A 26,894-nucleotide genomic window follows, 5' to 3' on the forward strand; every position below is an offset into this window, starting at 1 on the left:
GCAAAATGTAACTGTTTGGATGCCATAATGCATATATATTACGTATGGAGGAGAAATGGCACTGCACATCACCCTGAAAACACCATACCAACAGTGAACTTCGGAGATGGAAACATGATGGTGTGGGGCTGATTTTCAGCAAATGGTACTGGTAAACTTCACCTTATTGAAGGAAGGATGAATGGGCAAATGTACAGACATTCTTGACAAAAATCTGCTGCCATCTACAAGGATGATGATAATGAAATGAGGGTGGACGTTTCAGCAGGATAATGATCCAAAACATACTGCCAAGAAAACTCAACAACTGATTTCAAAGAAAAAAAATAAAGCTGTTAGAATGCCCCAGCCAATCACCTGACTTGAATCCAATCAAAAATCTATGGGAAAAAAAAATTAAACTCAAGGGCCACAAAAGAAGCCCACAAAACCTTCAAGATTTGAAGACTGCTTGTGTGGCAGAATGGGCCAAAATCACACCAGATCAACACATGTGACTAGTTTCTCCGTACAGGAGACATTTTGAAGCTCTCATTGCAAACAAAGGCTTTTGTACAAAGTATTAAATAAACACCAGATGGCATGTTAAATACTTTTCCCCTGTGTCATTTCACATTATTACACAGAACTTAATTTCTGAGCTTTTTTGTTCTACGTTCTTTGTATGTATGGATTACTTGGGTCGTTCCCAACGTCTGGTGAATTTTTCACGTCAATAGCACCTTTTAAAATATATTTAATGAGAAAAATGGTGACGTGTTAAATACTTATTTCAGCCACTGTATAATTGCTCATCTTATTGTTTTTAGTTTGAGTTAACAACCCACTAAAAGATTCAAACAATGTTCCGCATTTCACATTCAAACAGCAGTATATTGTCGTTTGGAAGGCATAGTCACCGTCTAGCTCCTGGACATTTAAAGTTAATGGAAGCCTCTGACATACTGACATACATTGGTACTGTTGACTGTTTGTGGAACAAACTTCTGCAATTTTGAAATGTGTGTTCTCCAAACTGCCCCTCCTTGAGCCGTCACCTTATCGTGGTGGAGGGGTTTGTGTCTCCCAATGATCCAAGGAGCTAAGTTGTCTGAGGCATTATGCCCCTGGCAGGGTCACCAATGGCAAACAGGTCCTAGGTGAGGGATCAGACAAAGACAAATCAACCCTTATGATGATTGACATAGGCTCACCACCTGTGGGAGGGGCCAAAGGGGTCAGGTGCAGTGTGAGCTGGGCAGTGGTCGAAGGCAGGGACCTTGGCGATCTGATCCCCAGCTACAGAAGCTGGCTCTAAGGACGTGGAACGTCACCTCTCTGGCAGTGAAGGAGCCCGAGAAGTTCCGTTTAGATATATTCGGCCTCACCTCCACACACAGCTTGGGCTCTGGGAACAATTCTCTTGAGAGGGGTTGGACTCTCTTCCACTCTGGAGCGCAGAGCAGGTGTGGCTATACATATTGCCCCCCGGCTCAGCGCCTGTACATTGGGGTTCACTACAGTGGACGAGAGGGTAGCCTCCCTCTGCCTTCGGGTGAGAGGACGGGTCCTGACTGTTGTTTGTGCCTGTGCACCAAACAGCAGTTCAGATTACCCACCATTCTTGGAGTCCTTGGAGGGAGTGCTGGAGAGCGCTCTCGCTGGGGACTCCATTGTTCTGCTTGGGGACTTCAATGCTCACGTGGGCAATGACAGTGAGACCTGGAAAGGCGTGACTGGGAGGAACGGACCCCCGTTCAGAACCCGAGCGGTGTTCTGTTATTGGACTTCTGCGCTCATCACGGATTGAGCATAATGAATACCATGTTCAAGCATAAGAGTGTCCATACGTGCACTTGGCACCAAGAGACCCTAGGCTGCAGTTCAATGATCAACTTTGTGGTCGTGTCATCGGACTTACGGCCGCATGTCTTGGAGACTCAGATGAAGAGAGGAGCGGAGCTGTCAACTGATCACCACCTGGTGGTGTGTTGGCTCCGATGGTGGGGGAAGATGCCGGTCCAACCTGGCAGGCCCAAACGTATTGTGAGGGTCTGCTTGGAACGTCTGGCAGAATCCTCTGTCAGAAGGAGGTTCCCCCTCCCACCTCCGACAGAACTTCACCCACGTCCCGGGGGAGGTAGGGGACATGGAGTCCAACTGGACCATGTTCGGCGCCTCCATTGGTGAGGCGGCCGACCGGAACTGTGGCTGTAAGGTAGTCGGTGCCTGTCGTGGTGCCAACCCCCGAACCTGTTGGTGGACACCAGCGATAAGGGATGGCGTCAAGCTGAAGAAGGAGTCCTATCGGGCCTTTTTAGCCGGTGGGACTCCTGAGGCAGCTGATGGGTACTGTCTGGCCAAGTGGAATGCAGCTTTGGTGGTTGCTGAGACAAAAACTCTGGCGTGGGAAGAGTTTGGTGAGGCCATGGAGAACGACTTCTGGACAGCTTCCACCATCTGGCGTCTTAGGAGAGGGTGAGGGGGAAGCTGTGCACCATCAACCCTGTGTATAGTGTGGATGGGGCGCTGCTGACCTCGACCTGGGACGTTGTGAGTTGGTGAAGAGAATACTTCGAAGACCTCCTCAATTCTACCAACACACCTTCCCATGAGTAAGCAGAGTCTTGGGTCTATCTCTGGGCTTTTCTATCTCTGGGGTTGAGGTCACCGAGGTTGTTAAAAAGCTTCTCATGTGGGTGGATGAGATTCGCTCGGACTTCCTAAAGGCCCTGGATGTTGTTGGGCTGTCCTAGTTTACACGCCTCTGCAACATCGCGTGGACATTGGGGACACTGCTTCTGGATTGGCTGACTGGGGTGGTGGTCCCCCTTTTTAAAAAGGGGGACCGGAGGGTGTGTTCCAACTACAGCGGGATCAGTGGAACAGTGGACAAGCTCTACACCCTCGGCAAGGGCCTCGAAGGTGCATGGGAGTTCCTCCAACCAGTCATGTGTTTTGTGGACTTGGAGAAGGTGTTTGACCGTGTCCCTCAGGGAGTCCTGTGGGGGGTCCTTTGGGAGTATGGGTTACAGAACCCCCAAGGTTGAAAAGCTTGGTCATCCTGGATGGGCTCATGTAGAGCCGCTGCTCCTCGGCTTTGAGAGGAGCCAGATGAGGTGGCTCGGTCATCTGATTAGGATGCCTCCTGGACGCCTCCCTGGTGTGGTGTTCCGGGCATATCCCACCAGGAGGAGACGATTTAGGACACACTGGAGAGGCTATGTCTCCCGGCTGGCTGGGGAGAGGGAAGGCTGGGCTTGCCTGCTAAAGCTACTGCCCCAAAGACCTGACCTCGGATAAGCGGAAGAAAATTTATGTATGGATGGTCTTCTCCAGACTGCATGTTTTAGCTCCTTTCACTGAAGTTCAATACAATTCTGATCAGGGCTCTTTCGAATAGTCTTAATGTTTTGTTCTTAACCTTTCTTGGGTATTTTTTGCTGTGTGTTTTGGGTCATTATCCTGTTGAAGGACTTCTGTCCTGCGGATGATATCAAGCTTTCACACATTAGGCAGCACATTTTGCTCTAGAATGCCTTGTAGCCTTGTAATGCCTTTCATTGGACCCTTCACAGATTAAAGATACCCTGTACCAGACAGTAGATAAAGCAAAGCAGTCCAAGAACATAACTGAGCTTCCTCCACATTTCACAGTTGGTAGTGTTCTTTGTACACATGGCACAGGCAAAATTGTTGTATATACCACTCTGTAGCTCGCTGGAGACTGCCCGCCTGAAAGATTAAGACTCCTTCTTTTGTCCCGTACAGAGGTGCTCTGGTTGCGACGGATCCTTTCGTTTTGTTCCTCCACACTCATCTTGGACCTAAGCTCAGATGGAAACACAGCACTCTTTGGACGCTCCTGTGTAAAGAAGCGGAGTGAAAACACATATTGATGAGAGGTGCACTTGAATATTGATGTTCCAAAGCTCACAATTATTTTTAGTGCCCAAATGCCACCACGAGTGGTGGAGTCAGAAATCATTATTAGACTATAAGAATTATATAATATTGTTTTATTTTGAAGTACTGAGATTATATTAAATTTAGCATTAATAATTGGGGGAAAAAACACTCAATTGAAAAAGGAAATGTAGAAACATTTGCGATATTTTCGGAAAATAAAGTTTAAAAACTGCAATAATAACACTTTTATTTCCCTCCTAAGTTAGTGAAACAGTGAGGCCATTTATTTATTAACATTAAAGGAAGGGTGCACACTGCGCAGGACTGAAATAAACTAAGGTGTAAAAAGAGGGCAACATTTAATTTAAGGCTAGCTAAAATAACTTTTATCCTTCACTGAACGAACTAACCGACGCCTGTTAATATGCAGTTTTCATACATCTACAGTATGCTGCTTTTGTGCACATTTAAGTACAATTGAAATTATCCAGCTTTGATGAAAATGTAAAAAAAGGTACGGGATATTCGTCTTTTGGGTTAACTTTCAGGGGAATTTAATTTTAATCTGTTCTCTAACAACCAGCTGAATGGAAAAAATTCATAGGTTCTTTCTTTTCTCAACGATGACCACTTCTTTGCCTTTCTGTGACTCTTCCAGTCTCTGTGTATCTCTTTTGCAACCAGCTGATGACCGTCTGTGACACTCTAAGCTCAGCGGCCAAGTACTGAGACATTGAACAATTGGGCGTGTGAATTCAATAATTTAGAGGTCTTACACTATATTTTCATGTGTTAAGGTTATAGCTAATATAGTATAGATTATACAATGGTCAGGTACAACGTATTACTTCTCCAACCTATTTTGATGTTGATGGACAGTTATGACATTTTATCATTTTAATTTTCAGTTGACCTGCAATTGGCTGTCGACCAGTCTAAGGTGTAACGCCCCGCCCCCCCAAAGTCAGCTGGGATAGAATCCAGCACACATGACCCTAAACATATTGGTTCATACCCAACTGTATTGTTTCCAATTGAATCCATGGATTGATTTCCACACAACAGAATGTATTTGTGGCTTTAAGGAAGACATAGCTTTAATTGCTGATAGTGTTGGTTGACCTACCCTAGCAATCCCATTAGGCATTCTCCCATTATGATGGGAAACTCTAGCAGACCAGCTAGGTGAATCGTCAGCAGGTGACTTGGTTCTTGGAGGGACAATGCCAACTGAAAGCAATAGGAGATTTGGTCACAACCGTGGGAAAGGAGATTATGTGCTTGTCAAAACTAACCCTGATAATGATAGTCTCATGCTTGACAAAGCATATTTATTATGCATCGGGTTAGGACTTCTCTTTCATCTGGCATTAAAACATGTCAGAGGGCATGTTAGCAGTGTAATCCCATGTCCCATGAGTTACTCTGTACCAAGCTTTGGATAATAATCATCAGCTGAGTTAATAATTTAGGTTATCACATGAAAACCTCCATTGCACTTTTGTTGTTGTACCTTTATTCATGGTGGATTGCCTTTCTGGGCCTTGGTCTTGTGGAGCACCAATATTATTCTGTTCTCCGAACTTAATCTGTAAGAGAGAAGATTGATATACCGAAATTTACTTAAACATACACTATATTGCCAAATGTATTTGCTCACCTGCCTTGACTCACATATGATTTGAAGTGATATCCCATTCTACAACCCCAATTCCAATGAAGTTGGGACGTTGTGTTAAACATAAATAAAAACAGAATACAATGATTTGCAAATCATGTTCAACCTATATTTAATTGAATACACTATAAAGACAAAATATTTAATGTTCAAACTGATAAACTTTATTCTTTTAGCAAATAATCATTAACTTGAAATCTTATGGCTGCAACACGTTCAGCCATAAAAAGCTGGGACAGGGTCATGTTTACCACTGTGTTACATCACCTTTTCTTTTAACAACATTCAATAAACGTTTGGGAACTGAGGACACTAATTGTTGAAGCTTTGTAGGTGGAATTCTTTCCCATTCTTGCTTGGTGTACAGCTTCAGCTGTTCAACAGTCCGGGGTCTCTGTTGTCATATTTTACGCTTCATAATGCACCACACATTTTCAATGGGAGACAGGTCTGGACTGCAGGTAGGCCAGTCCAGTACCAGCACTCTTTTACTAAGAAGCCACGCTGTTGTAACACATGCAGAATGTGGTTTGGCTTTGTCTTGCTGAAATAAGGAGGGGCGTCCATGAAAAAGACGTTGCTTGGATGGCAGCATATGTTTCTCCAAAACCTGTATGTACCTTGCAGCATAAATGGTGCCTTCACAGATGTGTAAGTTACCCATGCTATTGGCACTAATACAGCCACATACCATCACAGATGCTGGCTTTTGAACTTTGCCTCCATAACAGTCCGGATCGTTCTTTTCCTCTTTGGCCCGTAGGACATGACTTTCACAATTTCCAAAAACCATCTGAAATGTCCACTCGTCGGACCACAGAACACTTTTCCACTTTGTATCAGTCCATCTTAGATGAGCTCGGGCCCAGAGAAGCCATCTGCGTTTCTGGGTGTTGTTGATAAATGGCTTTTGCTTTGCATAGTAGAGTTTCAAGTTGCACTTACGGATGTTGCGCCGAACTGTATTTACTGACATTGGTTTTCTGAAGTGTTTCCCCATGTGGTGATATCCTTAAAACATTGATGTCGGTTTTTGATGCAGTGCCGCTTGAGGTATCGAAGGTCACGGGCATTCAATGTTGGTTTTCAGCCTTGTCACTTACATGCAGTGATTTCTCCAGAGTCTCTGAACCTTTTGATGATATTATGGACCGTAGATGATGAAATTCTTCAATTCTTTGCAATTGTACATTGAGGAACATTGTCCTTAAACTGTTGGACTATTTTCTCAAGCACTTGTTCACAAAGAGGTGAAACTCACCCCATCTTTGCTTGTGAATGACTGAGCAATTCAGGGAAGCTCATTTTATACGCAATCATGGCACCACCTGTTCCCAATTAGCATGTTCACCTGTGGGATGTTCCAAACAGGTGTTTGATGAGCATTCCTCAACTTTCTCAGTCTTTTTTGCCACCTGTCCCAGTTTTTTTGGAACGTGTGGCAGCCATAAAATTCTAAATTAATGATTATTTGCTAAAAACAATAAAGTTTATCAGTTTGAACATTAAATATCTTGTCTTTGTAGTGTATTCAATTAAATAGAGGTTGAACATGATTTGCAAATCATTGTATTCTGTTTTTATTTATGTTTAACACAACGTCCCAACTACATTGGAATTGGAGTTGTAAACCATATGGTTTAATATTGAAGTCAGGTTACCCTTTGCAGCTGTAACAGCTTCCAGTCTTGTGGGAAGGCTTTCAACTAGGTTTAGGAGTTAGTTTATGGAAATTTTTGCCCATTCTTCCAGGAGCATATTTGTGAGGCTCACTGTCCACTCAAAATCAACCCCAAGCTATTCTATCAGGTTGAAAACAGGCCAGTCAAGTTCATCCATACCAGATTCTCTCATCTATGTTTTTATGGACCTTACTTTGTGCACCGATGTACAGACATTTTGGAACAGGAAGGGGTCACCTCCAACTGTTTGACTGTCCAAAATCTCTTGGTATGCTGAAGCATTTAGAGTTCCTTTCACTGGCGTTTAGGGGCTAATATTTTGGACCAAATTTTTGGACCAACCTATTTCCAACTTTGTGGGAACAGTTTTGAGGTGGCCCCTTCCTGTTACAAAATGTGTGCATCAGTGTACAAATCCAGGTTCGTAAAGACACGGATGAGAGAGTTTGATGTGGATGACCTCGACTGGCCTGCATAATTCTGACCGCAACCCTATAGAACACTTTGGGATGAATTAGAGTGGAGACTGAGAGCGAGGCCTTCTCGTCCAACATCAATGTCTCACCTCACAAATGCGCTTCTGGAAAAATGATCATAAATTCCCATAAACACACTCCTAAAACTTGTGTAAAGCTTTTCCAGAAGACTTTAAGATGTTATAATTGCAGAGGGTGGACCTTTTCATATTAAACCATATGGATTAAGAATGAGATGTCACTTAAATTCATATCTGAGTCAAAGCTAGTGACCCAATACTTTTGGCAATTTAGTGTACCTTCTTGATTAGAAAGTATATTAAATGAGAATGTATGCATTTCTTTTACTTGGTATGACCACACATCGTATGTTTCTGTACAAATGTATTAGGTGTTGGTGAGTAATGAATTTGCCGCATCAGCTCTACATACTGCATTTTATCACAGCATATTTAGGTATTCTACCTTCAATGGCAGAGACCCTTCATATGAAATTGCATGGCATTTGTATTTCAAATGCAATGGTTAACATGATCTAATAGGTGATCAGCAACAAGTGTTTTGAGTGATCTACTGAGACCAAAGGGTTCAATATCAAGCAATAGGTTGAATCGACAGACAGAAACCTAGAATTTTGATATATGGTTCTGCTGTCAGATTAGGATTGATGGATTTAAAAGCTAATACTGGACAAAATTTAAGGATGGGGCACAGAATCTACAAAATCTACAAAATACCTTTCTGATGTGAGAATCTTCAACATCAAAGAAACCATCATCGATTCCCAAGCTGTGTAGCCAGATGGTGCTGTCAAAGGGCAAGGGGGGAATAGAGGGGGGAAAGGAAGTAGAAGGTTCCAAAGCGAAATAGGACTTGGGGAGGGGGGGCCTTGGGGGTGCACTTTCCTAGATCATCAGAAGGCCAGGGGATAGCAGGGAAGAAAGGAGGCAAAAAATACATAGGGTTGAAGCAAGAGAATTTTGCGAATCAGGGGGAGTGATCACAAGCCAGCTAAATGCAAAGCAGGAAAGCGTAAGGAAACGGGTATATTCCAAAGGATCATGATGAACATTCCCTAATCACAATAGAAAACCTGCCCTTTAATTCCTATTACTTTCTAATAGTATTTAAAAACTAGAAATGCAGGCACATTTTATTAATAAATTGTTCTTATGAGATTTATGCATATACAATTTAAACACAATACTCTATTGGATTTTACCTAAACTTCTCTTGTATAAACTGACACCAAATACTTGTGTTTATTTAAAAAAATGCAAATGTATTTCATTGATTGACTATCAAATATACCCAATAAAAAAAAAACAGTAGTCAATTTTATATTAATGATATTTCTGGAAAGATGGGATGCAATTGGAATAACTATGATCAGAATCGAAGAATAATTAGCTTCAATAAGTTTCTAAAGATGAGTCTGCATAAACACTTTATCTGAATGCTTATTGGGTGAGTCAGATTTTGTTACCATACAAATAATTGGATCAGTGTTATGTTCCTTTTGATTATAAGGGAGAGTGAGCATCTTAGCATCTATACTGGCATTACATGTATGGGATTGTTGTTGGTCATGTTGAGTTTCAGTGCGATCGCTTCTAAAATAAGAAACAGAGGGTGTGTAAAGATCCGGGCCATGGCATGATGTTAAAAGATTAGTTTGAAAGATGTCCTGGAAAAGCAGGATCTGGGATTCAGGCATTGAAAAACGCCTGTTGGATAGGAGGTTTCTGTGACCATTTGGGTATGCTACTAAGAAGGAAGATGCATGGTCAGAGTCCGGAAATACATCTTTTCTTAGGCCAACCTTGACCTCTTGGCTGCAAATATTTGAGGTTAACCAACCAAAATCTTGGAGTTGCGTGGTGTGAGCTGGGATCAAGTCTAAATTTTGATTGGACATAGAGTCCTGGCATTGTACTTGGAGAAAATCAGTACCTCTGGAAGGGTTTACAAACGTATTTAAGTGTGAGTTGTTTCTGCATGTAATAAGTTGCTCCGTTTCCTCAATCACAGTATCCAATCTACCCAAGGACTCATTTAAACTCTGTAAACGAGGAAATGTGCATTCGTGGGTTTCGCAACTATTTTTATTCATGTTATCTGCATTCATGCTTTTGTCAGGTTCTCTATAACTTTTTGGTCTTGAGTTGGGCCTGGGTTCAGTGTTGAATTGAGGCATTGTACAAGATTTGGGACGAGGTTTAGGGATGGAGCTAGTTCTAGTGTGAGAGACAGGTATTGAAAAAGGGTTGACCCCTTGCTGGGTGTGTCCGGTGCTTACCTCCGGGCCCAGGTGTTTAGAGGGGGAGACCTGGGAGCCGGGCACTGGGGAGTAGGGGCTGAGAGGACTGGTGAGGCTTACTGAGCTGAGGGGACTGGCTGGACTATTGGTGCTAAAGGAGCCTGAAGCACCACTGGCCACTGCAGAAGAAGAGCGTGTGAAAGGTGATACTGAGAGACGTGCATTTGTATAAACCATATCATTTTATTTTTGATGGTACCTCTGTGCTTTGCTGTATCAGTGCCTCTGGATGAGTGATTCTTGTGTAGGCCCTCTAATATATCCTGGACTCTCCAAAACTCTTTCTGGATGTGCCTTCGAACCAATTCACTCTGCCCCCCAAATATAAATAAATAAATAAAACAAATATCATGCAAGACATTTAAACTACAGTGAAACTACAAAATGTTATCTGTCAATTTGTATGGATTACATGACTGTGTATAATATTGCATAAACAATACTGAATGAGAGGAAACGAACACCCATACAAAGAGGGCCTCATCCTTTCCAGTCAAAATTCAGAGTAAATAACATCTTCAACATCAAATCAGAAGGGGTTACCATTTACCTGCAAGCCGCCATTAAGTTGTTCCCATAGATCTCCGTGAATGGCATGGGCCTCATCCTCTAATGCTTCAAATTCCATACGAGTGGTAGTTAAAGCCTGTAAGTACAGTTTATTTATACTCCCTGATTGCATTGTTTATGCAGTTGGGGCATTTTTTCTTCACTATAACATTTATTCATGGTCCTATCTACTCAGTTAGGGATATGAAATTAATGAAAACCATTGCTGAAACCAGAAAATTTTCCAAACAAATTATTTTGTAAAACGAACCATCTGGCATGTCAGGTTTGTCTTACATTTGAGGCCTGGGAAAGCTCCCCTCTGATGTTGATTAGCTGGTTTTGGAGGGTTTCCTTTTTGATATGTAGCTTTTCCACGGCCACAGGCTGGTTATGGTACTTCTCCATCTCCTGATGGGTAGCCACCAATGCCTCCTCGAGGCTGTCCTGTAAACAGCAACCAAAACAGCGGCATGATATTAAGGTATAGAAAAAGGTTGTAATTTGAAATGGTAACCGTAAGAAAGCCACCAAATCAGAGACAAAATATCCAGTGTTACTGTGGATCATAAAAGTATTTGGAAAGTTAAAACTTATATTATATTTTTCTTTTGTTTTTTTACCTTGTCCATTCGCAGTCTGTGGACCACTGCTTCGTGATCTTTCACAATGTGATTTTGCTCACACAGCCGCCCCAAGAGTTTCTGTGTCAGACATTATGTCAAACAAACAAACAAAAACTACGATTAAAACAAATAATGTAGAATATTGTAAAAATAAAACGTTTACACCATAGTGTCAACATATACATTATGTACTGTAGTGTCAATATGGATAGTACTGAGACACATCTTTTAGTTGAACAACTTTAGCAGCCAGTCCGAGTATGTATCTTTATTCTTCAACTTTTAACAATTCTATGCTTCAAATCTGTTTGATTAATTTGGGAATAAGGCCAGTTCATGTTTCAGAACGACATGTCTATTGAAAAAGCATGGTCCGGGGATGATTCGTGTGGGATAACTTGATCACAAAGAGCCCTGACAGTAATCCAACAAACACCTTTGGGGTGAAATGAAACTGAGATTGTGAACCAAAATCTTTTGTTTTGTCCAAAAACCCTTTTTGAAAAAGTGCAAACTCATTTACTGTATAAGTGTGATGTCACTTACACTTGTTTCAATTTCATTTAGCTTCAGTGTTGGGTGTAACTCTCTGTAGACATCATGGAAAGGAGGCACCTGTGAAAACAAAGACATACCAAATATTTTAATACCCAACATGAAATGAAAGCATTTATATTATAAACCCTGGTTCCAAAAAGATGGGATGCTGTGTAAAACATAAATAGCAACACAGCAATGTAGTAACTATTTTCTAGGTTCTAAACCATGCTACAATGGTGCCTTGAGATACGGGTGACCCGACTTAGGAGTTTTAGCGAGGTATGAGCTACCATCTGACTGACTTTTTTGGCTTTGACTTGCGAACGCAAACTTGAGATACAAGAACTGTCCGACGGCAATGAACTCATTCAACTCACCTCACAATACAGTATTTCTCAATTGCTAAAACACATAACTCTATTGTCAGAATCAAATGCCCCGTGCCCTAAAACCCACTTATTTAATTGATCATCCTTTTGGTGTGTTAACTTATTGACAAAATGGGTGGAGGGTTTCAAGAAATGTGTTTTAGCAATTGAGAAAAAATATCAGTAGCAGTCAGCAGCTGCCTAAAGAAAGGCCCTGCAAGCTTAATGCTAACATAGAATGGAAAACGCCGTTGACATTGTAACGATTAGCATCAATAGCTGCAGTTTTAAAACCCTTTAAACAATAGACATTTGAACACAAGCAGTGGAGCAACACATGCAGAAAGATAATATAACATTATTCAGGCATTTATCCTATATGAAAAATGAATAATATTCCAACATCTTACTAAGTCACTTTACAGTAGACGTGAAATTCTTCTCCTTCGTTTGTGTCTGCATGACTGTATTATACTGCCCCCGGTGGCCAAGCCGGGCACACACCAGAAGGAGCAACACAATGAATTCAAATGCAGCATACAGAAAATGGATGGATGGATGAATCATGATACACAAAATGTTTATTTCTTTAGTCTATCTAATTATGTTATTACTCTATGTTTATATAAAGTGCAATATTTTAGAGTGAAATTTACGAATTAAAAAAAATGAAAACTTTCTTTTGGGTGGGTGGGGGCTGGAACTGAGTAATGATGAGGGTGGCCATGGAAAAAATTAAATTTGTATCTCAAGGCACCTCTGTATCTATTATTAGTGATAAATCACAAAATAATTTTACAGTCTCAATTTGATGTCCTCATCATATTCAAGAGCCACTCATTTACAACACCAATTATTGTAACTGAATAAAAATATATAATTTTTAAAATCACAAGCAAATAAAAATGAACAAAAAGCAAACACGCTAGCAAACATTTAGTGACTTGTAACATTCCACCAATGAATTGTTGATTAAAACAGACATCATTGAAGAAGCGAAGTGCGCACAGTGTAATGTAGCATGGTGGTCAACAGGTTTTTGCTGCAGACATCAAATTAAGAATACATTTACTGACACAAAATAAATGTAATGAGTTAAATAACTTTTTTTTGTGGTTAAAAATGAGTTACAAAACTTGCCAGGATGCTTGATTGCGAGTACTATTACGGAAAGCAACCTTTTCTGAAACCAACCGTCACAACAGCAAAACAACACAAAAATACTTAAAGCCGACTATGTAAAGTAAGATGAAGGGCTAATAAAATGAGTCAAGATGACCATGGAGTTGGTTACAAGTGGTTATGTTATAATGTATTACATACTGTATACTGTACTGTATGTATGTCTGTGTACAGACCTATAAAATTCAGGGCCATAATCTCAAGGAAAATAATTTTCATGTCGAGACTGAGTTGTAATAATCCAATACAGTACACGAAGGAGCAGAATTTGCATGGCTCTAGAGCTGTGGGTTGATGAGGAATCAACTGGTCTCATTTTGAGTGAAAAAGTCACATTCCCAACTCTGAGTAAAATGACCGAGAGAGAGAGAGAGAACATCAGTCGCAGAGTAAGTTTGAAATAAATGCACATTCTTAATGCTGCCAGTGAGGCAGCCTTTCACAGTTTTTTTCAAGTGATACCAGAAAAGTGACTCAAATGCAATTTCGATTTAAGGTTGAAACCTATTTATCAACATGCTACAGGTACACGTACTGTATATGCATTAAAAAGTGTCCAACTCGTAATTTTTTATCTGCTATATGAGATTAAATGAAGATTGTTTTCTTGAGAAACTCTTTGCATGACCCTCCTTAAAAAGCATAGGCCAGATGTAACAAAGACTCATCACAAGGACAATGCCACAATATTGAAAGTCTTTAACATTCTTGGAAAATGTTAGTACTTTTTGGATTCACAAAGCCATACTATATGGCTATATAAATTTAAATATTTCCCTTCCCATTCTTGTTCACTTCATAAATTGTTATACAGAGAGAATTTCCTCATACATCGAAATAGAAGGTTGTGGGTTTTATAAAAAGGGATGGAAAACGGAAAGAAATGTGCGTGAGGTTATGAAGCGAACACCGCATGCAGATAAAAATATGAAGAAAAGAGAGGCAGGCTTAGGGAAGAGTGGATTATCTGCTGAATTGTAATGTAGTTTGGCCTTGAATCAGGAATGCAATTGATTCTGTTGCTGTCAACGTTTACGCTACACTTCCAAAATCGTGTCAAGGTCAAAGGTGTTATCCTACCAGCCCATCTGATTGATCATTGGTTAAGTTCGAACGTGCTAAACAAAGCAGTTTTCCTGGCTGAAGCCTGCCTCCCTGCTGCACTCTCTCTCCTCTCTTACTTGTATACAGAGCTTTGCTGCAGAGGAGGACCTCTCCGCCCTTCGGGTAACCATACCAATTAACCGGCTTCCCTCCAGCACCTGAAGATTCAGCTCAAATTACAAACACCTCACAGTAACAACAACCTTGTCTGGAAGGCAACTGGAACAACTAACTGTATTAAGAGATTGTTCAAGTAATCCTTAGAAGGTAATAGGGAAAATAGGAGCTGGTGTAATGACGTAGTGATAATGTCTGCATTGACAGTGAAAGACACTGTGTATGACGTGATTTTGCAAAGAATGCAGATGTGTGCGCCTACCTGCTGGTCTAAATAATCCAAGTTGCGTTGGAGCTGGAGATCTAATATGTCGTCCTGAACCAAGCAGCAGCGACAGCGACAAATATGGCGAACACACAGACACATGCAGCATTGACAGATGTTTTTCAGATCAGACAGAAGCAGAACAAAGCACCCAATCAACTTCATTGGATAGATGATTTCATTTTGTTGTTTGGTCTTTTAAATTAATTATTATAGTTTAAAAACCCCGTAGGTGTGAATGTGAGTGCGAATGGTTGTTTGCTTGTATGTGGCCTGTGATTGGCTGGCAACCGGTTCAGGGTGTACCCCGCCTCCTGCCCGATGATAGCTGGGATAGGCTCCAGCACGCCCGCGACCCTTTTGAGGAGAAGCGGCTCATAAAATGGATGGATGGATGGGTAGTTTAAAAACACTTGCTACCTTTAAAGGGAGAGTTAACCTAACCTAATGAAATATTTTACGTGTACAGTACTTGGCTGTCATGCAACCACCGTTTTATGCAGGCGAAAAATAATTTGTAACAGAGCCCAAGATAAGGTGACAATAAAAAAGAGCTCATAAATTTGGACTAAGGGCGAAATGTTTCTCATGCCCCACCTTTCAAGAACAATGGACATAATTAAATTGATGTATGCATCTATGACATTGGAGCATGCAGCAACACATTACACTCCATCTATGCTCTCTAAACAGTATTACGAATTAACTATTCTATAAACAAAACTGTAATCCAAATATGGTTTTACCTTGAAGAAATCGTCATCTTGTTCATGTCCATGTAAACAACTGACACTTTTTTTTTTTGGTCTTAATTTGAGGAAGATAATTTCGCTTGAAGCAAAGCATCAGTGTGATTGGTATTATCAATTTTTTAAACTTGTTATGTGAAAATTAAGAGATGCATACAATCCACACAAAGAAGCTGGCTCATGTTTTGCTACTCATAAAAATAAAAAAATTACAATTACATCACTAAGTGCGCAATGGTGTTCCACAATGTGCTTCCTATTAGACTGACATTTCCATTAGGTGTGTATGTCAGTGGATAGAACGATGACCTATGCAACAAACAAATGTGGCATGAGGAATCCATACAGCTTTCTCGTACTGTTGCACTGGTTCAGCTTCAGTAAGCATAACAATTAATGGTGGCACGTCGCCTTGCAGATTTGCAATGACATCAAGTGGCTACAAAATGAAGAAGATCTAAGATGTGATGAAGCGACAATGGTGCTCAATGAAACATAACCATGACTTTTATGTCCAGACAACACTATGAGTTATATACCCCACAAATAAATGGTTTGCGCTAGCCGTACAGTATATTATTGGCATGGTTCGAAACCCGCCTGACTAACCAGCTACTACAAATAGTGTCTGTTAGCACCTGATCTTCAGAATGGGGATGTGTCAAATGCGCCTACAGCCATGACGGCAACTTGGCAAGCAGCTACTCAACGTTTCAGTGTAAAAGGAAATACTCCATCTTACTTCATCATGTATCAGATCTTCTTGTTTGTTGCCATTCTCAACAGTAGTGGGTAAACACACACACACAAATGATCATATGGTTGGAAACAGAGTGCATAGAACCAGTAGCTAGTAATACTATTTGGAAAATGTCTCGGAAGAATGTGTTGTGTAGATAGTTAGGACAGAGCAATGTACAGCACTGTAAGCACAGTTCAGAGTTAGTACTGTTAAAACAAAGCTACACTATATTCCAAACAATGGGCACCACATGACTATTTCGTTCCGTTCCGTTATCTAGATTGAAATGCATTACAGCACATAGGCAGGACATACCATTTTATTGTGGATGGAAGGGGAAACAGGGTAGTTGTGGTGGTATAATCCTTGATTTATGGACCTCCTATCACCAGAGTAGTCATACTGAAGGAAAGGAAGACGATAATGAGCGACGAGTAAGACGGAGGCAAGAATGACAGCAAGGATGTGAGACTGGGGAAAAGTGAAAATGGTCACAACACTAGTCTTTCATTCTTTCTTCCATCTCTTTGTATGGTTACTTCAAACAAAAAAACAGACATATTTGACATTTACTGTAATTTGTTTCAATGTTAAGGCTTGATTGTTCACTCCCCTTCTAAAATTGCAACCTAAAATTCCAAACAAACGTCAGTTGATTTTGCTATAAAGTTCAGTAGGTATATTGAAATTTCGGTTTGATCGTCCACAATTACACTTTCTTACCTTTGGCGAGCTGAGTGATCTCCTTAGGTTATAGACAGACGGATCAGCATAGATCACGTCATCCCTCATCCTCCCCGAAAAACGGTCAAAATGTGCAGATGGTGATTGAGCCGGTGAGGCAAAGTTATTTGACACTGGTGAGTAGGCCCCCCGAGAGGACAAGGATGGTGACCTGGGCACAGACCTGGAACGCGGCTGGATGGAAAGACGTCTCATAGACTTCTCAACTCCACTGTAGTACTGTGGTCCCCATGAGTCCCTAGGGGTGGGCGGACCGTACAACTGGTGAGGCCCATCCCTCAATGAGCGTCGCTTTTCCTCAATAGCCCAGCGGTTGTCATAGCCCCCCACGGCAGAGACAGAGCAAATGCTATCAGGCCGGACTCCTGGTGGGTACAGCGGGTACTCCTCCAAATAGTGGGGGCCACTAGCGTAGCCATAGTAGTTCAACCCTTGACTCGCTGGGTAATAATGGCATGGACTGGAAGAACAGGAAAAAACAAAATCTGATCAGATTTTAGCCTTTGATGATGTGTGGCATTGTTTTTTTTCTACCAGCTATAAAAATACTATAATAATAACACGGTTGCAACGGATTATTTAGCAGTAATTAAACACTACAGATTTATGAAATGTGACGACAGCAACAATGTCGCAGTTTTTATTTTGTCCAAAAAATATCAAAACCAAATTGCCCTTGGAATATAACTCCTTATTTTAATCTTACACTGTAGCTGGGTAAGGGGAATTTAAACAAATAAGAGTACGTTTTTCAATTCTATTCATTATACAGAAGACGATGCAACATTCCCTTGAAATGTCAACTCAAACATATCTAACAATGCAGTCCAGACTACGCAGCACTATTTTTTTCTCCCCATACTGCATTAAAAATGTGACTTATAAAGTGGAACAAACTCCTTATGTAATTTCCCTTTCATTAGTCTCACCTGCTAAGCTAATTATCAAACTTGTCTAAAATGAATATTAGTGATCGAAATAGACCGGAGAAACAACATGCAAAAACCTACCTAAAAACTAGAATTCAAAAGCTTATCTAACTGAAGTTTGCAGTTTAAAAAACCCAAACACTTTTTGTCATATAGAAGTGTTGGCCCCTTCTCAAATTCTTACATTTTTGCAGTTTCCCCACTTTCATGTTTAAAATCATCAAACAAATGTAAATATCAGATAACTATAACCCAAGTGAACTTAAAATGCTGTTTTTAAATGGTGATTTCATTTATTAAGGGGGAAAAAATGTAAGTAATTACCCCCCACAAATAGAATCTGTCCTGACAAAAACATCTAAAAATCTAAAAATCTAAAAAAGCTGCAACAAAAGGAAACAATCCAAAGAAATTCCAGAACAGTTGAGAAATAAAGTATGAGTCTGGAAAGGGTTACAAAAGCCATTTCTAAAGCTGTAGGATTCCAGCGAACCATAGGGAGAGCCATCATCCTCGCATGAAGAAAACATGTAACAGTAGTTATTGGTGAACCTTCCCAGGAGTGGCCAGCCTACAAAGACAGTTAACATCCAGGAGGCAACAAAGGAACTCAGGACAGCTTCTAAAGAAAAGCCTCCCTTGCCTCAGTTAAGGTCAGTGTTCATGACACAACAATAAGGAAGAGACTGAGTTCCAAGGTGAAAACCACTGCTGACCAAAAAGAACATAAAGGCTTGTCTTATTTTGCAAAAAATAAAAAATAATAATAATAATCTGAATGACTCCCAAGACTTTTGGGAGAATATTACATGGACTGACGAGATGAAAGTTTAGCATTTTGGAAGGTGTGTGTCTCCTTATACTGCATTTGGCGCAAATGTTGCACAGCATTTCAGAAAAAGAACATCTTATCAATAGTCAAACATGGTGGTGGGAGTGTGACGGTCTTGGGCTGCTTGTGTCTTCAGGACCTGGACAACTTGCTGTGATTGAGGGAACCATGATTTCTGCTTTTTAACATAAAATCCTGAAGGATAATTTTCAGCCATCAGCTTGTGACCTCCTGCTGAAACGCACTTGGGTTCTGCAGCAGGATAACGATCCAAAACACACCAGCAAGTCAACTTCTGAATGGCTTAAAAAAAAAAAAAAAAAAAAATGAAGGTTTTGGAGTGGCCTCGTCAAAGTCCAGACTTGAATCTCATTGAAATGCTATGACATGAAAAAGGCTGTTCATGCTCGAAAACCCTCAATTTTTGCTTGAATTCAAACAATTCTGCAAGGAAGCGTGGGTCAAAATATCTCCACAGAGAATGTGAAAGACTGTTTGTGTCATGTCAGACAACTTCTATTAACATTTATAAGGTTTAATGCATTTCCTTTATAATGTATTATTTTATTGTTCCATAGCTCTGGTGTAACTTCTCTGAGATGTCTAGCCTTGCTAAAAGCAGCGAGCCATTGTTTGGCTTTTCCAAGGACATTCCCAAACCAGCTACAACAGCTGGCTGACAAGCTGGTAGACATTTCCTGATTTTCTGACTGAAGGACCTTCCTTATAATCTGTCTTTTCGAGTTTCGGCTTTAGAAAGAGTGTGGGGGCTTACAAAGAGCATGCGGGCAACTGGGGATATTCCCCTCTCTCTCTTCTCCCTCTTCTTTCTCCCTCTCTGTTTTTGTTTGTATCATGTAAAGACAAGATTGCTTCCTTAATTATTCTACAAAAGAGGAGTTTCCAACACAGCAAGTTGATCACTGCTCTTACATTTTTAATTGATTGCACATTCCAAAAACTGAAATGAGGCTAGATTCAAATCGGACAAGCATTTTGAAAACCTGATTAAATTATACTGTATATCTATGATTATTCATAGTTCGATATCTCAGGAAGTGATTGGGAAATTTTAAAACCACACATTGCCAGGTCACCATACTTTTGACTGCAAGGTATGTATACCTGTTGATGTCCTCCTGGGACACCATGACCCGCCGCTGGTTGACCCAATGCTGCAGCTGTGCCATTGAGCTTTTCCTTTGGGCCGCTCTCTCAGGGGCAGTTCTGGGAACAAAACCCCTCCTCAGCACAACATTGTGGTGCTGTTCCCTTAAGTCTTTTGGTGGGTTGACAACTCTTTCTGGTTGTCTTTGAGGTGTACAAGTGCTGTGACTTTGGGACTGAGCAGGTTTGCTGTTGTAGTTTTGGGGCTTGGAGCCGGGGGGGAAATGATTGCTCCAACCATTTGGATTCTGGTTTGTTTGAGCATTGCCACAACCAGGCCCTCCACCTTCATCTTCAGTTTTTCCTCCACCATCTCTGTGTCTCCCATTCTTATGAACTGTGCCATGATCAGAGCAAGGGGTTGACAATGGGGGTGTTTCCAACGTGTCTACTGTAATGTCATTTTCGTTAGGTTCTGTCTGTTGTTTCAGTTCTATTTGCAGGTCAGTGTCTCTAGTAACCATGGCCTGGTCAGCTGTGACAGCCCTGGTTGATCTAAAAAGAACAAAACATACTTAAAGTAAATACATTTCATAACATTACATGTACACATGCATAAATATTTGTATACATTTTCTATACTACTTGTCCTCATTAGGGTCACGGGTGAGCTGGAGCACAGCGTACTTTGGGCGAGAGGTGGGGTACACTCTGGACTGGTCACCAACCAATCACAGAGGCAAAGCACATCAAGAGAAACAACCATTCACACTTGCATTCACACCTATGGATGTAGAGCAGGGGTGTCCAAATTGTTTTCTTCCAAGGGCCGCACACAGAAACATTGAAGAAAGGCAAGCGCCACTTTGACAATCTTCACCTTTAATTTACTTTACACACTAAAACCAATGGATTTAAAAAAAAAAAAAAAAAAAAAATGTAATGTAAAATAATTTTTTTTAAATAGCCAAGCAAAAAAATTAAGGATTTTTCAAAAATTCTGGCTGGATCTCCACATTCGGAACCAAAACAAAAGCAATCTGTACTAAACTGACCTTGACGCTGAACAGATAGTGGAGAAAACAATTTGTTGGTTCTGTGTACGTGTAGGTGCAACACCTCTGTGATGGATGAACGTTGACCTCTGCAGCCTCACTCATGGCTGTGATCCACTCCTTCTGCTCTTCATAGCTGTCTGTACTGAAGTAATATGTTCTGGTTCCAGCATGTTCCGCCTGTACGCAAAACACAACAGGAGCTTTCAACTCCCCATTCTCTTGCTGTTCCTCTGCCTCTTCCAACCACACCTGCAGATGTAGACAGAACAAGAACACATAAGAATAAAAAAATCTTAGAACACTTTGCAAAAATGTCATCTCCTCATGCATGGGAGATGTCTGTCCATATGCAAACGTTCTTCTGCCTTTGTGTAAGTCATATTTGATTTACGTGAAGGTGCTGAAATGTGCTATGGAGTGATGAGTGATACAACACAAGCATTTTGAAACATTAGACCAATTGGTTCAAGATGAACAAAGACAATATATGCATAAAAAAATCTGTTTTGCAAATGTGCTTTTTTTTTTTTGTTGCATGCATGTTTGGAATATTATTTTATTCTTTTATGTCAAAGGGTTTGGTTAAACTGGAACATTGGCATAATTTAAATGTATGATCAGCAAAAACATTTTGAGTCAGGTCTTTCATATCACTCCTACAGAGTGTTATTATTGCCCACAGTAACCAAAGGAACATGCACTATAATGAAAATAGGCATGCATATTTGCACACAGAATCTTTAATAAGAGAAACATTCACCACGTGTACCTACTTTACTTTTATACCCAAACAGGAAACAAGGAGTGAAGGCCGGGAGAGCTCAGGAGGGTGGGTAAATACAATGTGGAAGGAAGAAGAGACAAGGAGGGGTCATGGTTACGGTTTGGAATTACAAAGGTCATGTGGAGTCTTAAATTTAAACGATTTGTTTGTGTGTTGAAAAAAAAAAACTGGAACAGCTTTGAATTTCAATTTGAAAAAAAAAAGATTGGAAAAAAAACAAAACGAACACTAAAGTATAATTCCTGCCTACAGAAAAGAATATTGTATTCTGAAGTCAACAATAACTTCCAGTTTATTTGAAATCACTCACACGAGTAATTGTACTATTACCGCCAGAGGGCAGCAGAACCAAAGAAGATATGAATTTACTAGAGACGTAGCATAAGCAGAAGCATACAGGCTGCACGGTGAACGACTGGTTAGCACATCTGACTCATAGTTCTTAGGACCCGGGTTCAAATCCGGCCTTGCATGTGTGCAGTTTGCATGTTCTCCCTGTGCCTGCATGGGTTTTCTCCGGGTACTCCGGTTTCCTCCCACGTCCCAAAAACATGCATGGTAGGTTAATTGACAACTCTAAATTGGCCGTAGGTGTGAATGTGAGTGCTAATGGTTGTTTGTTTATATGTGCCCTGCGATTGGCTGGCGACCAGTTCAGGGTGTACCCCGCCTCTTGCCCAAAGATAGCTGGGATAGGCTCCACCACGCCGGCAACCATAGTGGGGATAAGCGGTACGGAAAATTAATGAATGAATATACACAGACCCTTTACAAAAAAATCAAATATCATGGAAAAGTTTATTTCCATAATTTCATTCAAAATGTTAAACTTTCATAGATTATAGATTCAGGGCCCACAATTTAAACAGTTACAAGTATTTATCTGTTTATTTTTACATAATTTGGGCTTCCAGCTCATAAAAAAATCAGGAATTAAAAAAATTAAAATACTGTAAAGAAATCAGCCCAAATTTTGCAAGCCATAAATGTTTTAAACTGAGTGTCACAGACTAATCATCTACTAAACTCAAAGCACCTGCACAGGTTTCCCCAGGTGTCATTAAATTGCTTCAGTTTGGTTCAATTGTCTCAGTTGGGTTCAATATGGGGAAGACTGCAGACTTGACAACAGGCCACAAGACCATCATTGATACCTTCCATAGGATGGGTAAGCCACAAAGGTTCATAGCTAAGGAGGCTGGCTGTTCACAGAGTGCTGTGTCCAAGCATTTCAATGGAAAGTCTAGTGGAAGGACAAAATGTGGCAGCAGAAGATGCACCAGCAAAAGAGATGACCGTGGGCTTAATCGGATTATCAAACAGAGAAGATTAAAAACTCTAGCAGAGATCCAGAAAGAGTGGAATGAGGCGGGAGTCACAGCTCCAAAACCCACCGACGCATCCGGGAGATGGGCTACAACTGTCTGGTGCCTCGGGTCAAGCCACTTCTGAGCCAAAGCCAACGTAGGAAGCGTCTCAACTGGGCCAAGGAGAAGAAAGACTGGACTGTTGGCCAGTGGTCCAAGGTCCTCTTTTCCGATGAAAGTAAAGTGTGGCTTTCATTCAGGACTCAAAGTCCAAGGGTTTGGAGAAAGACAGGTGAAGAACAGAACCCCAGCTGCTTGAGGTTCAGTGTGCAATATCCACACTCAGTCATGATTTGGGGTGCAATGGCCAGTGCAGGTGTTGGTAAACTCTGCTTTCTTAAATCCAAGGTTGCCGCAACAGTCTACCAGAATTTTTTAGAGGATTTCATGATTCCTTCTGCTGAGGATCTGTATGGAGATGCAGATTTCATCTTCCAGCAGGACCTGGACCCCTGCCCATACTGCCAGAAGCACCAAAACCTGGTTTGAAGCCCATGCCATCACAATGCTTGACTGGCCAGCCAACTCGCCGGATCTAAACCCCATTCAGAATCGATGGGGTATTATCAAGAGGAAAATGAGGGGCACCAGACCCAAAAACAAAGAACTGACAGCAAGCATCCAGGAAATCTGGGCTTCCATAACTCCCAGGCAATGCCACAGGATGATTGCCTCAATGCCACGGCGCATCGAGGCAGTGATTCAAGGGATTCCCAACCAAGTAAAGAAGATGAAGAAGAAGAGAATAAAGATTAGAATATCGTTTTGAAAGTACCATGTTTTGATTGATTTGATGTGATCCTAATTTCTTTCTTTAAAGTAAATGGTGATTTCTTCAAAGTATTCTAATTTTTTTAATTCCTGATTTCGTGGGTTTTATGAGCTGGAAGCCCAGATTTATGTAAAAATAAACATATAAGTACTTTAAATTATTTAAATTGTGGGCCCTGAACCCATAATCAATGAATGGAATTATGGAAATAATTAAACTTTTCCGTGACAAAATTTTTTTTTGGAAAGGGTCTGTACACACATATATCGTCCCCTCCAAAAGTGTTGGAACGGCAAGGTCAATTCCTTTGTTGTATACTGAAGACATTTGGGTTTCAGATCAAAAGATGAGACAAAAGTTCAGAATTCCAACTTTCATTTCAGGGTATTTACATCCAGCTGTGTTAAACAACTCAGGACAGAGCACCGTTTGTTTGAAGCCACCCACTTTTCAAGTGAGCAAAGGTATTGTAGCAGGCATTATTCCATTAACTTAAAGTGACTAACATTGAATATTTGGTGGCATCACCCTTAATTGCAATAACTGCTTCAAGCCTGCGACCCAGACTGTTGTATTCTTCATTTGAATTGCTTTTCCAGGCCTTTACTGCGGCCTCTTTCAGTTCTTGTTTGCTTATGGGGGTTTCTCCCTTCAGTCTCCTCTTCAGGAGGTAGAATGCATGCTCTTGAAATTATGTAGAATAGCAATTATTACACATTCGCCTTTTAACGATACGGATCATTGTCAAGGGTCTGTTTATGTGTACAGCAATAGCATCAGGAGGAAATTATGTCACCAATAAACAGGACTCGTTTCCATCTAGCTTTGAACACAGAAACGTCCCGCCTACTGCAGTGACAGTGATGCGTGATTCACTGGGCTGACTGACTACACAGTACCACCCTGTAGTCACCTAGCAACAGAGGAGGGGCTATTGATGTGTGTGCGTGTGTTTGTGCGGATGTGTACATATGTGTGTGTGTCCTTTGTTCCTCATTGTTCCTTGCGTTAACCTTCAGTTAATGCAGAAGGAAGGCAACGAGTAAGAATTAGTCCTTTACACTGCGACACTTATTCGTTATAATTGTTAGAATTATTGTTTTCCGGAAAAATGAAGGGATATGTGGAGAAGTAGTAGACACGACAAATACAAATTATCATGACATGAAATATTGTACTTAAATTATGTAGTATATACAGTACACTATATACAGAGATGGAGTGACTGCGTACTCTCTGAAGTGCCACCCACCATAACGCTGGGTTGCAGAGAAACAGGGAAGAGCAGATATCTTATTACCATGTATAAAATTAAAGTATAAGGCAGTTTAAATCCAAGAAGTATGAGGTATTTTTAATCCTTCGAATTATGTGTGAAGAACATTCTATTTTAGGCAAAGCGCTGTCAGTAGAACAGAGCAGGTCACCAGGCGGTGCACCTCACAGCCATACTTCGACTATCATCCGATTTATAAAACAATGTGAAAGTAATAATACTTTGGAATATACAATATAAAAAATGTAATAAGTATTGATGACAATTTATTGTGAGAACTTAACTGAAAATAAACCTCAGATAATGTTGCATTTAGGTTGGTTTTATCCTGCATAGTTCAAGTGGCACAATTCACATTGTTTTACTCCCAAGAGACACAATTCTGTTCTGCGCCATTGCAAGGTAAGGGGAAAAATAAATGCATGAAATTGAAGATCCTTAGATCAGAATCAGGCCTTTTCTAAATATCCCCTATGTATGAATCAGATTAAGTGCTGTGATAAAAGACCTTCAAAGACCTTTGTGGGTGTGGGGTAGGGTTGGGCATAGAGAATCAAGAACCGAGTTGAATCGGGACCAGCGTTCTGGTTCAAATTAAAACATTTTGGTGCCCAGTTTCGATGCCTAGTCCTCCAGCCGCGAAGAAGAAGTGGCGAAAAGCAACGAAGAAACGGCAAAAACCAACGAAGAACAAACACGTCGCCTCAGTGCAACACTTGGAATAAGATTATATTGTGCAAAGGAGGCTTTCACGATGTGTAGCGTCTGACGCGCGCCGAGCCCCAGCCTACAACCGCGGGAGCTTCAGTGAAGTTGACTCACAGTCATCTGGGTGAGTGAAACAATAAACTATGTCTATGCCAACATTGAGACAGCTAACAAGGTAAACGGTTGAGTATTATAAGTATTTTAACAATACTATATTTAACTTTTAGCTGAAATATTAATTAATGAATATTCAGTCAATTGGGTTAGTTCCACACGTTGCCTTTTAGTTCATAGTTTTGATATTGATACTGGTTATGAAGAACCTTGAGTCAAATGCTCATTTTAGTCTATGCTGCGGACTGCTAAGAAAATGGATGTTCATAATTTGGACACCCTTCATTTAAACCATGCAAACTTTTTTTGACCCACCCCCTAAAAGAATCGGAATCAGGAATTGCTCCAATTCGAACGATACCCAACCCAAGTTTGGGGCCAAAGTTTGCAAACGAGATAAAATAACTTAAAGGTGGAAGGCTCACCCAATTTTATGGCGAGAGAAATACTGCCACATCTTCAAAAGAGACACAGACAGATATGAAATTATAGATGTTGTAAACTAATTTAAGAACAAAAACATCTTTGGATTACAACCGTATTGATATGACTTTAATTGAGCAAATTATTATAGCTATTGCCGAACCACTGTCACATAACTGTAATTTATCATTCAAATTGGCTTCCTATCCCACCAAAATGAAAACTGCTAAAGTTATACCGATATTCGAGGCAGGAGAAAAAGATCTCTTTAATAACTACAGGCCGGTAGTTATTAAAGAGATCTGATCAGGATTTTTGAAAACCGCTCTCCCAGTTTTCAAAAATCCTGGAAAAACTCTTTGTTGCAAGATTAGACAGTTTTCTCGACAAACCCGAGTTGCTCATCAACCAAAAAACCAAAATGGTTTGAGAACAAATAGATCAACCTCAATGGCGCTAATGGACCAGGTAGGAGAAATAATCTGTGAAATTGA

The 26,894-nt window shown here is 40.7% G+C and overlaps 1 protein-coding gene across 17 annotated transcripts in view; it reads right to left on the minus strand.

Moving 5' to 3' along the window:
- The window catches only part of plekha6 (pleckstrin homology domain containing, family A member 6), a 111,687-nt gene that overhangs the window by 9,192 nt on the left and 75,601 nt on the right, over positions 1-26,894 (minus strand). For 7 of the 17 annotated variants that reach the window (XM_061783581.1, XM_061783580.1, XM_061783587.1 and 4 more), the window contains 16 exons: positions 21,018-21,205; positions 19,917-20,453; positions 17,010-17,490; positions 16,602-16,688; positions 14,793-14,846; positions 14,491-14,571; positions 11,766-11,834; positions 11,217-11,297; positions 10,891-11,040; positions 10,595-10,690; positions 10,244-10,355; positions 10,024-10,163; positions 8,462-8,629; positions 5,402-5,477; positions 5,015-5,118; positions 3,686-3,844 (listed from right to left, as the gene is read on the minus strand). In XM_061783581.1, coding sequence (XP_061639565.1) covers positions 3,686-3,844; positions 5,015-5,118; positions 5,402-5,477; positions 8,462-8,629; positions 10,024-10,163; positions 10,244-10,355; positions 10,595-10,690; positions 10,891-11,040; positions 11,217-11,297; positions 11,766-11,834; positions 14,491-14,571; positions 14,793-14,846; positions 16,602-16,688; positions 17,010-17,490; positions 19,917-20,453; positions 21,018-21,205 — 2,583 coding nt within the window. Of the gene's footprint in view, positions 1-1,037; positions 1,136-3,685; positions 3,845-5,014; positions 5,119-5,401; positions 5,478-8,461; positions 8,630-10,023; positions 10,164-10,243; positions 10,356-10,594; positions 10,691-10,890; positions 11,041-11,216; positions 11,298-11,765; positions 11,835-14,490; positions 14,572-14,792; positions 14,847-16,601; positions 16,689-17,009; positions 17,491-19,916; positions 20,454-21,017; positions 21,206-21,729; positions 22,593-26,894 lie in introns of those variants that run through there. The other 10 variants (XM_061783582.1, XM_061783594.1, XM_061783597.1 and 7 more) reach the window with 9 other exon arrangements.

This window comes from Phyllopteryx taeniolatus, chromosome 9 (assembly GCF_024500385.1).
Source record: "Phyllopteryx taeniolatus isolate TA_2022b chromosome 9, UOR_Ptae_1.2, whole genome shotgun sequence".
NCBI lineage: Eukaryota > Metazoa > Chordata > Actinopteri > Syngnathiformes > Syngnathidae > Phyllopteryx > Phyllopteryx taeniolatus.